This window comes from Dreissena polymorpha, chromosome 8, assembly GCF_020536995.1.
Source record: "Dreissena polymorpha isolate Duluth1 chromosome 8, UMN_Dpol_1.0, whole genome shotgun sequence".
Lineage (NCBI taxonomy): Eukaryota > Metazoa > Mollusca > Bivalvia > Myida > Dreissenidae > Dreissena > Dreissena polymorpha.
This window is the reverse complement of record NC_068362.1, coordinates 77,106,775-77,119,619: the sequence shown is the minus strand read 5'-3', so window position 1 is coordinate 77,119,619 and position 12,845 is coordinate 77,106,775. Positions and strand designations below refer to the sequence as shown.

The following is a 12,845-nucleotide window of genomic DNA, read 5'->3' as shown; positions in this document are numbered from 1 at the left end:
CAAGTGATAGTAGTGATGGCAACAAATGGCGTAACCATGGCTTCCAGCTCTATAAACCACAAATTGAACCAAAACATGACCCCCAGAAAAGTCAAAGGTCACAAAATAAGACTTCTGCTTTGAAACATTCAGAAGAAATTGATCGCTTTGAGCACAATGCAAGCCCGATTAAGATGGCAAAGCACTCTGAACACCAGAGTAGAAGTCGGGAAAAGAAAGTTAAATCAGGAAAGGTCACATTCCAGCCGGGGTCACGAGTTTCAAGGTCATTACCCAAATACTATCCAGATATAGGCTTTGTGGATCAGATTCCCATTTCTTCTGATGATGTTTATGATTTGTTGTGTAGAAGCCAAGCACAAGAAAAAAAGCTTGCTGAGTTGCAAAAAAAGCTTTTAGGTGAAGGTCATCTAGGAATATCAACGGTCTCAAGCTCCAGTAGTGATCTGTCATTTAGCAAATTTTCTGGTAGCCATGGTAACGCAAGAAATTCCTTTGGAGGAAAATCTCCTCTGGGATCTAGTTTAAGCAGGAGTCGTAAGTAACTGCAAGTAACTGTGTTGACTTGTAGAGATAATTTAGTGTGATATGAAGTAATTGTGCAGTATTGTTCTTAATCTGCAATGTTTAAAGACTTGCTTTAGTTACAAACTGATGTTGTGTGGGTTTAAACTATAAAACCATAGTCTGTACATGTGAGAACATGTTTGTGTGAGAAATGATAATCTTGATATAGATGTTCTAATAATATTACTTTTATACTCGTGATACTGGCTTTCACTCATATTGATTTTTACTTAGCATTTGCATATTAAGCTGCATTAATACCTTCAAGATCTCAGATGTTTGGAGTAAAGTAGAAATTATGTTTGTTGTATGGACTTTTTGCCAGTGGTCTGGATTTAACTTCATAGAAATTAATTGCAAGGGTTTTTACACAAAAGTTTCGTTTTCATGAAGACTCATATACATTGAGAAATTGGTAGCTATGAAAGTTTAAATGCAGGTTTGTCATAAGCATTTTAATTTCTACCTATCTCTAGAAATGTGTGTGTTTTTCAATACACAAACATGTATTTTGTTGATATGACTGTATTTTAAATTATATGGTAGTTACAATATATTTCATCAGTGCTACTGATGATGATGATGATGATGATGATGATGATGATGATGATGATGATGATGATAATGATGATGATGATGAGTAAACAGCTATTGCTTCTGCTGTTGATGATAATGAAGATGATGAATTTATTATTTTGTATTGTGTATTGTTTTATGCCCCCGGTAGGGTGGCATATAGCAGTTGAACTGTCAGTCAGACTGTCCGTCTGTCTGTCCGTCCGTTCGTCTGTCCGAAAAGTTTAACATTGGCCATAACTTTTGCAATATTGAAGAAAGCAACATGATATTTGGCATGCATGTGTATGTCATGAAGCTGCACATTTTGAGTGATGAAAGGTCAAGGTCAAAGTCATCCTTCTAGGTCAAAAGTCAAAAAATACAATCCAAGGGAAGTAATAAGCTTTAAAAGGGAGATAATCTCTAAACCTGCCAAATGATATATTGGAATTTTATTTCAAAGTGGCACAATAGGAGGCATTGTGTTTCTGACAAACACATCTCTTGTTTGCAGCTAACAAGAAGATTTTTAGTAACATTTTTTGTTGCTGTGTTTAACCAATGTGAACATAATTCTAATCAACGACATGTGTGTCATTAAATTTAACAATTTAAATAATTTTGTCTATGAATTGCAATATTTCTTAATAGAGTGTAAAAATGTAAATGCAATAAATGACACATATAACCTAAATGTACATTTATTTTATTTATATTTACTTTAAAAAATTTGAACAATGTTGGAGCATACCTTAATGTAAAATCTAGAAAAAAATCGCATTCATAGCTTGCAGGAAAATATTTATACTGAGATGTTACCTTTATCCCAAAATATACCAGATACCTGACAAGTTGCCATCTTGTTTACAGGGACTCTAGGAGCTGGTTCCCCCTCCCCTACAGAGTCAGACACCAGTGGCTCCAGGAAGGGAACCAGACTGAGACCATACAGGTAACCATCGTGATTGTTGAGGAACTGAAAATAATAGTTTTTGTTCCAGGACCTCAAGAATCAACAAAAAAGGGCCTAGGACCTGTAGAAACCTACTTGAAATTGCAAAAATTGAGTATAAATGTTTGTAATTACTTAATTTCAGAAATAAACCTGCAAGAAGTTAAGTTTTTACAATCTGAAAACTTGTGTTTCTTGTCCAAATTGTGAATTGGTTATATGGTAACATTATTGAACTTTGTCAAAATTGTAGACAACATTTGATTGATTAATCCCAGGGAGTATACTAGTGACATTTTCTGTTTAACCCTTTACCACTCAGAAACGCACATACACAGTTGTAGTAAGTATAAAGTTAAATTTAATTAAAGACTTTTCTTACCAGATTCAAGTGTCTTACGGCTTCACTTCCAACCCTAAGATACTGATGAGCAGCAAATAGCATAAAACATGAACAGACTGTGTGTTACTCGCAGGCCGTTCTGGTTTTATGCTGTTTGCACATACCGGTAGCCATTGCCACTTTGCTTCTTAGTTGAAAAGGGTTTACACTAGGTTATTTCAATCTGTTACTGTTTGGCCTTGATAAGAAAAGGTTTATTACAAAAACATTAATCTAATCATGAGCATACACTTGTTGTTGTTATATCATTATGTTTAGGCTTCTGCTTTTTCTTGCAATAAGAGGCTACTCACAATGTTTATGAAGTTCATATATCTCAAGTGTTAAATGAATTATTGTGTTCATGTATTTCTGTTTCTATATTATTAGATTATGTTTGGGTAGAAATAGGTAATATTACTGCACACATGTTAAAGATACACTGCACATGAATAACCTTTCCTACTAAATTCATCAAAATCTAATAAAGACAATATATACGGGCATAGCTCTGTGAAAAGGGGGTTTAATGAATTTGCGTTAAGTGTCTTCTAAGATTAGCCTGTGCAGTCCACACAGGCTTATCAGGGACGACACTTTCCGCTTTTATGATATTTTTCTTTTACAGAGTCTCTTCTAAGCAAAAATCAAGTTTAGGTTGAATGTGTTGTCCCTGATTAGCCTGTGAAGACTGCACAGGCTAATCTGGGAGGACACTACTCACATTCATTAAACCCCCTTTTCACAGAGCACGGCTAATTTGCACAAACTTGGCGAATAAAGGTTTCTGTAAAATGATGTGTTAAATTATATAGCTCTATGAATTAAAATAGAGTTTTATTGGTGTAGGCATTCAACCCAGTGCACTTTGAGAATTTTGCTAGAGTGATGTGTTATGCATTGCATTACTTTCCATTAAAACAGATACTAGTAGATGATAGAAGTTTTCACCTGATTTGAGCTCTCTTGATGCATTTAAATTTCTGCAAAATGTTGGCATTCTTTACACCTTTGCAATGGTTCTCAAATGGTACATGCTTTACAAATAATAAGATAAAACGTTTTCTTAACTTCCAAAGTTCAACAGTGAGTGTTGAAAATGAAAGTAACATATACATTTTAATAGAATGACTCATCCCAATTGTTATTGTACAGGTTTACCAATATGTTCAGTAATTCTGTAAAATGGCTATTTCTAGATATTTACTAGAACATGTCCATTTATATACTAATACATAGTACCAGTTACGAGGTCTCGGTAGTTTTCAGACTACTTACGAGGTCAATATAAAAAACGGGGTCTGTATACAACCCCGCGTTCTTGGCACCTTTAATTACTATGAGGGGGTGTAGGGGAGATAATGCAATCAAATGTCACAATAAGGTCTTAAATCTAAAACTTCAATCACGTCTGAAATTGAAGTTTTATATACCTCGCAATTAATTTCACTATATATTTCCTTGTATAAGACGTTAAATAAATAACATATTTATATATAATAATATATTAGGTACCTTTATATACCTTAATTCGTGTTTATATCGGATAAAAAAGGGTATGGAGATACATGTGTTTTAAGTGGGAACCCCATGACCTATTTCTAAATCAGAGACCCCGTAACTGGCCATATGTGTGAATATATGTATATATATTACTTATCCATATTGAAACACAATAGACAATAAGTATGGAATGAGATCTAGAGCCATGCCTTCTTGTGGTCAACATGTCTGTCAAACTGTCTCATCCAGACTTTCTGATTTGTACATTGTCCATGAGATCTCCTGTCTATGTCCATGAGATCTCCTGTCTATGTCCATGAGATCTCCTGTCTATGTCCATGAGATCACCTGTCAATGTCCATGAGCTCTCCTGTCTATGTCCATGAGATCTCCTGTCTATGCCCATGAGATCTCCTGTCTATGTCCATGAGATCTCCTGTCTATGTCCATGAGATCTCCTGTCTATGTCCATGAGATTTTCTGTCTATGTCCATGAGATCTCCTGTCTATGTCCATTAGATCTCCTGTCTATGTCCATGAGATCTCCTGTCAATGTCCATGAGATCTCCTGTCTATGTCCATGAGATCTCCTGTCTATGTCCATGAGATCTCCTGTCTATGTCCATGAGATCTCCTGTCTATGTCCATGAGATCTCCCGTCTATGTCCATGAGATCTCCTGTCTATGTCCATGAGATCTCCTGTCTATGTCCATGAGATCTCCTGTCTATGTCCATGAGATCTCCCTTCTATGTCCATGAGATCTCCTGTCTATGTCCATGAGATCTCCTGTCTATGTCCATGAGATCTCCTGTCTATGTCCTCTGTTCACATTGTGTTTCAGACCTGCGGGCAGTAGGGACATGTATTACACAGAGAGCGGGGATGAGACCAATGAAAGTGCCACCACCATCGAGAGCACGCATCCAGGTAAGAAAATCTCGGTGGTCAACATAAAACAAGGGCTTTATGTCCTGTACTGCATCTATATTTTGATATTGAAACAATGACCAAGTTCAGATATGAGTCGCATTCTATGAAAACTGGGCAAAATGCATGTGCGTAAAGTGTCGTCCCTGATAAGCCTGTGCAGTCTGCACAGGCTAATCAGGGATGACACTTTCCGCTTTTATGGTATTTTTAGTTTCAATGAAGTCCCTCCTTACTGAAAATCAAGTTTAGGCGGAAAGTGTCGTCCCTGATTAGCCTGTGCGGACTGCACAGGCTTATCTGGGACGACACTTTACGCACATGCATTAATCCCAGATTTCTCAGAACAAGGCTCATATAGTCAAGCATAAATACATATTTTAATGTAAGTGATTAAATTTATTTTGCACTTCAATCTAGCTTACATTTTCATGAGCACAAATATAAAACTGGTGTCTGAATAGCTGGAGTAAACTGTATTACATTAAAAAAGCTTACTGTATGTGTACAAAAAACACACAATAATCCTCAAAGGTTGTGTACAATTAAGTTGTACTGTTCAGGCAATTGGAGATCACAAGATTGTATAATTAATACCACAATATGTGCATAATTTTGCAGCGTCTACGCCTACCTCTGGGGGTAGTGGTCAGTATTTTGTTGGTATTTGAAAGTTGTGCTTTAAAATAATCAGGCAAAACATACTCTTCTTTTCATTTCATCTCTGAGCAAAGGACCTGCATTACCCTTTTATTCTACTTTGCTTTGGGTTGCATTGCAAGATAAGAGAGAACTTAAGGGAGGCCATAAAATGTAAATGGTGGCTCCATGCATAATCTACCTTTTAAATTATCTTTAATATATCATTTATTTTGACCTTTAAAGATCAGTATACAAATGTAGTGTGTATCTCTTCAATATTTATTATTTAGTCATGTGTATTCCTTCATGTTTCACAACAGTCTTGCAAGAAAATCTAAAAGTACACACACAAAACTTAACATGCAAACTTGTTGCGAAATTGCTAAAAACATGCATGGACATGTTGTTATAAACTAAGTTGTCACATTGCTGAGTATTATTGCATTTCCTACAGGACTAATTGTAATTTTCTTGTTTCTGGATTTGAATCTTTTTGTTACCAAGCATGGATTTTCTACCGTCTAAGCATTGGAAAGCACCCCAGTAGTTTAATTGCATTGGATATACATATTTGGTAGATACAATCCCAACCCCCTAGTACAGAACCCTAGCATCTTTGTCTGTAATAGACCTGCCTGACGAATAAAATAATTGTGAGCTAATTGAGAACTCCTCTGCTTTCCAAAGAAGTGATTGTCATCTCATAACTGCATGGTCTGGAATGAACAAAGTGTGAACAATCTACATAAACATATTGTTGGCCTTTATGAATGAATTCCAACTAATTAAATGCATTCATTTTTCTGTTTTTGTTACATTTTAATGATCATGCATAACAAGCTTTGATTGATGTCACCTTGCTTATTCTGATTTAAAATAAAGTATATTGTATATATAAATAACTCATAATCATTCTTTTGAATTATTTATTGCACAGTAAGTTTAAATGTATTGACATGTTTAATTTGAATTTTGTCTGTTTTTAGCTCACCTGATTGCTCAGGTGAGCTTTTCTGACCGGTCTTTGTCCGTCGTCAGTCCGTCCATCCGTTAACATTTGCTCGTAAACACTCTAGAGGCCACATTTGTTGTCCCATCTTCATGAAACTTGGTCAGAAGCTTTGCCCCAATAAAATCTCGGCCGAGTTCAAAACTGGGTTGTCCATTTTGTCCAATCATCATGAAAGTTGGTCAAAACATTTGTTTTATTGATATTTCGGATGAGTTCGAAAATGGTCCAGATCGGTGAAAAAACATGAACGCCAGTGGGCGGGGCATTTTTCTTTATATGCATATAGTGGCAGTTTTCCCTATTTGGCTATAGAGAAACCTTGTAAACATTCTAGAAGTCACAATTTTTGCCCAATCATCATGAGAGTTGGTCAAAACATTGGTTTTATTGATATCTTGGACGAGTTCGACAATGGTTCGGATCGGTGAAAAAACACGGAAGCCAGTGGGCGGGGCATTTTTCTCTATATGTATATAGTGAAAACATGTTAACATTCTAGAAGTCACATTTTTGGCCCAATTTTCATGAAATTTGGTCAGAACATTTGTTTCCTTGATATTAGATTTGAGTTCGAAAATGGTTCTGGTCAGTTGAATAACATGGCTGCCGGGTGGGGGGGGGCAGTTTTCCTTATTTGGCTATAGAGAAACCTTGTAAACTCTCTAAAAGTCACAATTTTTGCCCAATCATCATGAAAGTTGATCAAAACATTGGTTTTATTGATATCTCAGACGAGTTCGAAAATGGTCCAGATCGGTGAAAAAACATGGCTGCCAGTTGGAGGGGCATTTTTCTCTATATGTATATAGTAAAAACATGTGAACACTCTAGAAGTCACATTTTGGCCCAATTTTCATGAAATTTTGTCAGAAAATTTGTTTCTTTGATATGAGAGTTGAGTTTGAAAATGGTTCCGGTCATTTGAATAACATGGCCGGCGAGGGGGGGGGGGGGGCAGTTTTCTTATATTTATATAAAAGCTTGTGAACACTCTAGAAGTCACATTTTTGCCCAATCATCATGAAACTTGGTGAAAAGATTGGTTTTATATATATCACATAATTAATGCCATAATTATTGCCCTTAGATTGTCCAAATTTTCATTATATTATACAAAATCCTTGTAAACACTCTAGAGGTCACAATTTTGTTTCAGATTTTATGAATCTTGGTCATAATATTTATTTTTGTAAGCAAAGTTTGATGTTTGGTAAGGGGGGGTCAACTCAAAATATAGGCCACCAGGTCAAATCTTACAAAAACAAAATCACTCCATATGCCAGAGTTTTGGTTCAATAATGATGAAACTTGACCAGGATGTTTGTCTGGACAATATCTAGGTCAAGTTTGATGTTTGGTAAAGATTGAATGAACTGACTCCTCTCAGGTGAGCGAACTAGGGCCATCTTGGCCCTCTTGTTATGTCTTACCTCTTGTGCATTACTTAACTGTATAGAAACCAGAGAACATCTTAAAGTTTAAAGGAATTTTTCAATGTTACATAGTCAAAGATTAAAAAACTGGACATATTTTTTTTACATAAATTGCAGGTTAGCTTGTTTAACTCTTGTGCACTTACACTAAACATGCTGGAATAATATTAAAAATCTGTGTGGAACCAGATTATGTATTTGGTAAATCTTGTTTCAAAGAGATTTGTATTTGATTCTGTTCATTCAGATGATCAAGCACTCATAAGTAACCTGTTATTTATTGTTCATCAGTGTTATTATTGATAAATGTTCACAACGTTATTATTATGGTTGTTTTGTATATTGTTTTGCACACTCTTTGTTGTGATTAATTTTCCAAAATATCTTGTTACCAATGTACTCGCTCTTTGGCCTATGATTATTACTATTGTTACCTATGCATAAGGTATTTAAAGATTTAGTGCAAGACAGTTTTTACTGACATTTGTCAATACCACTTAAATGCCAAACAAGAACACGAAACATTTAAAAGAACAGTCTGAAATAAATAAGGTTTTTCTGCATAAAACATGTGTTTGTTACTTTGTTCTCCTATCATAGCTTATTAGGGTAAGCATGACAGTAAGCTATCCGTAGTCGACACACTAAGTGCATAAAACCTTGTTTACACTCATTCAATAATTGACACAAATTCTTACATTCATCCCCAGGGTCTGACGATGCTGCCCCACCCTATATTCCATCTCAGTATCTCGGGTCACGACTGGACGCACCGATCCGGCACCCGACTGGTATCTATGGCAACAAAGATAAGGACACCCTCTCTACAATTGATGAACAATCTGTCAAGGTAAGCTCATACATTTGTTGTTGTTTTTTGCATTTTCTTTCAAGGGTATTTTGACGTTTGGTGGGAAAATGAGTAAGTTTAATTTTTTTACCTTAATTTTTTCATTTTCTGTTTGTTTATTGTATCTTCTTCCATAAGTTTCTATAAATTTTCACATGTCTTTTTGACACCATTTCAGCTGCTTTTGCAGAAGATCTTTTCGTATAGAGAGGTAGATAATGCTTAATTGGAAACATTACAACTCGTAGCAGTACTTAAAATTAATATAAAAAACCTACAACAATATTTAAGAACATTTATGTTTAATGCATATTACAAGATAAATTTTGAAAATGTTTTAGATTGTATATATTTTTGAATATGATGTATAATATTTGTTTCATCAGAAAAGCATATGCAGTTGTTATTAACCAATAATATTTGACCTACAGTTATGAAATAAAATGTTTCCAGTTCTGTATTCATTGAACCATGTACATCAATTTACAATGTATAGATATGTAAGACTCATTAATTAATTCTTATTAATTGTGTTTGTATTTTCATTTTGTGTCTATAATCTCATTTACACATTTTTAGCAGTATTTCTTTACATTTTTTACAATGCAGAAATCTGAGTGTTTAGGTATTTATATTAAGTTGCATATGTTACATTTAAATAAGAAAACACTTTACATGCTTTGGTCTTGTGATTCCTTGTCAACCCTTATACACCAGATAGACGTTTTTTGCTATTTGAGTATGCCATTTGAATGAAATGGAAAAATGTAATACTGGTTTAACAAGTAATGAAGCAATCGTTAATGTTGCAGACCCCAACGAAAATATTTCACCAATAAATGTATGTGTCGAACGTCTTCTGGACGCAATTTTTATTAGCATCCTGTAAAAACATATGTTGTCTTATTTATCTGATACATTTATTATGACACTTACACCCTAGTACATGATTGTGTACCGGTACTTAGTTTCGAAAATAGGTTTCTGTGTATCAAACAAATAATAGGTGTATTGTTATGTACAGGTGCAAAATGTTATATTTGTTTTTGTAACACTATTTTTGCAGAGTTAGATTTCCTTGAACGATTGCTTCAATAAATGACTGTGAAGCTTTGTTTCTTTGTGCATAGTAAATGAGAAGAGGCACAGAAAACTCAATTTTGAGATTAATTTTACATATGATAAATTTTTGCAACTGCTTGAAATTAGCAGTTGTTGAGGTGTTTGTCATCCTCAATGACTCTACTAGTGTGTATAACATCCGTGTCTTATGTATCTGAAACATCAATTCTTTCACATAATTATGTATATCTTGTCACTTAAGTTCCCACAGTAGTCATGTATTGGTAATGGTATCTGATTGGCTGCTTAACCCTTTCAGTGCGGGAACCGAATTTTGAAGGCCTTTGCAAACAGTTTGGATCCAGATGAGACGCCACAGAATGTGGCGTCTCATCAGGATCCAAACTGTTTGCTATTCTAATAGTATTCTTTGAAAAAAATGAAGAAAATGCTTATTTTAGAAATTCAGCAGACGACATTTTAGCAGACGACAAATTTCCCAGCATGCAAAGGGTTAAAAACTCCTTTCCTTAATAATGAAAGCTACTGTAATACACATTAAAATCCAGTGTTCTGTTCTTTTCACATTAAAAACTCCTTTCCTTAATAATGAAAGCTACTGTAATACACATTAAAATCCGGTATTCTGTTCTTTTCACATTAAAAACTCCTTTCCTTAATAATGAAAGCTACTGTAATACACATTAAAATCCAGTATTCTGTTCTTTTCACATTAAAAACTCCTTTCCTTAATAATGAAAGCTACTGTAATACACATTAAAATCCAGTATTCTGTTCTTTTCACATTACCTACATAAGCAGGGATTTTGTGTTGCCCTTATTTGAAACCAATCAGTAGTCATCTTAACCCTTTGCATGCTGGGTAATTTTTCATCTGCTAAAATGTCGTCTGCTGAACTTCTAAAATTAGTATTTTCTTCGATTTTTTTCAAAGAATACTATCAGAATAGCAAACAGTTTGGATCCAGATGAGACGCCACGTTCTGTGGCGTCTCATCTGGATCCAAACTGTTTGCAAAGGCCTTCAAAATTCGGTTCCCGCACTGAAAGGGTTAAGAGAAGCAATAATTGTGATTGATAGTTACTTTGCCTAAAAGATACATTTTAATTATATTTGTAAAACAAGAGCAGCTATTTTATACTGGTATATTCAAGTAATTGACAGATGTGACCAAGGAAAACATACAAAAATTCACCTTATACTTGCTTTTATTAACTTCATATTTTTAGTGCACAAACTATGGGGTTCTTTGTTAGAGTTGAAAACGTACTATAAGCTTTAATGGCTTTAATGGTGTGTTTGAATATGTGTGGTGTTTTGCGAAAATGGGTTCTATGACATGTGGTGGCTTCAGACCAGCCAGCAGACATTATGCCACCTTATTGGAGGCCTGCCTGGAGCTACACTGTTCTCAAATGTCTTAAGGCCTATTTTTGCACGGTGCTGCTCAAATGTTACTGTATGTTTCCTTGTACCAGGATGAGAAAGATAAGGCTCTGACCTCCAGTACTGGCAGTGGGAAATCTGGAAAACCAGCGGCAGGTATGTTTGCAATTACTATAACATGCTATGCATAGGGAAAGAAACGGCTGGTATTAGTTAGTTACAGTTGACAATTATGGAAAGCGAACATTTTTTTTTGTTCGTTAACAAATGCAAAAATATTAATAATAGACTGTAAATCCTGTAAAATGTAAAGTGAAGTTTTATTACAGACTATTTAAATCCTGTAAAATGTATCATGAAGTTTTCATTACAGAGTGAAATAAAATAAATTAAAAAAATAAGTGATGCTCGATGCAAGACAAGTATTTTGATTTGTTTAAAACCCTGATTGTATTGCCTCAGAAGACCTGGTCGGCAGACGTTCTGAAGGGGACCTGGGCAGCAGCAAGAACAGTGAGGACAGACGCAGTGGAGTTACCACAGACACAGGCTACCATAGCACCACAACAAGGTCAAGGTCACCTTTCAGTCTCAGGGAGGTCACAAGGTCAGAGAAAGGTGACAGTGGCTCGAAAGAAGCCACTGCTAGTAGGCCAAGTGGTATTGAGCGACCTGGATTCAAGACGCGAGAAGAATTTCAGCGTGATTTTGAACGCAGGGAACAAGAGCTGAAGGCTGTCCTTGCCCGGTCTTCGCAACGCCAGGAACCAGTCCTCCCGGCAAACAGGGATTCTTTGGGACAGAGCACACGATCTGATCCAGGTAGGAATTATTGTCAAACTACATAATGGCCTGTTTTATTAGTCTCAAAACTTGGCACTTGCTATTATTTCAGATACTTAATCAAGGATATAACATGTAACATTCCTAATTGGAAACCAAGATGTATGAACTCATTTAAAAAAAATCAATGAACAAGCGAGTCCTTCTTTGTTATATTTTTGACAACAAACTCATCTGCATATCAATTTAAATAGGCAACATCTGTTATGATTGAAATGAGTTAAGGACAGAGAAGCTAAGCAGACAGGAAAACAATGTACACATGTTGAATTTTCTATACAATGTACATGCAAATTGTAAACAGTATTAGAAAATATTAATCATGAGTTCTGATTTGCATTATGAGCAGTTATCTTACATACAATCTCTATAATAATCACCATACACAGGGATTTTTTTTGGCCCAAAATGACAATCTCTCACAGGGTATTTTCAAATGGCAAAAAGTAACATGTTCCCCTTAAATCTGACCAAAATTTCTTAAACAAAGATGCAAAGCTTTTCCAATAAACTCAATAATTGGTTTGTTGAGTTTAATATACAGAAATATTTAGCCTTTTTATATAAACTTTAAAAAGCAGTTTACCATGCACTCATAAACAATCATTTTTGGAATACTGTTATTTATAATAATGTGTGTAATTTTCCCAATGTCATTGTTTATCACGCTGTTTTCCTAATCCAAAAGGCACAGGCTGTAAAAT

At 35.1% G+C, this 12,845-nt stretch overlaps 1 protein-coding gene across 1 annotated transcript in view; it reads left to right on the top strand.

Moving 5' to 3' along the window:
* Positions 1 to 12,845, top strand: part of LOC127840652 (uncharacterized) — a 72,103-nt gene that overhangs the window by 38,409 nt on the left and 20,849 nt on the right. The window contains exons 9-15 of the mRNA XM_052369065.1: positions 1,996 to 2,077; positions 4,806 to 4,891; positions 5,513 to 5,539; positions 8,226 to 8,243; positions 8,689 to 8,828; positions 11,391 to 11,454; positions 11,761 to 12,120. Coding sequence (XP_052225025.1) covers positions 1,996 to 2,077; positions 4,806 to 4,891; positions 5,513 to 5,539; positions 8,226 to 8,243; positions 8,689 to 8,828; positions 11,391 to 11,454; positions 11,761 to 12,120 — 777 coding nt within the window. The remainder of the gene's footprint in view (positions 1 to 1,995; positions 2,078 to 4,805; positions 4,892 to 5,512; positions 5,540 to 8,225; positions 8,244 to 8,688; positions 8,829 to 11,390; positions 11,455 to 11,760; positions 12,121 to 12,845) is intronic.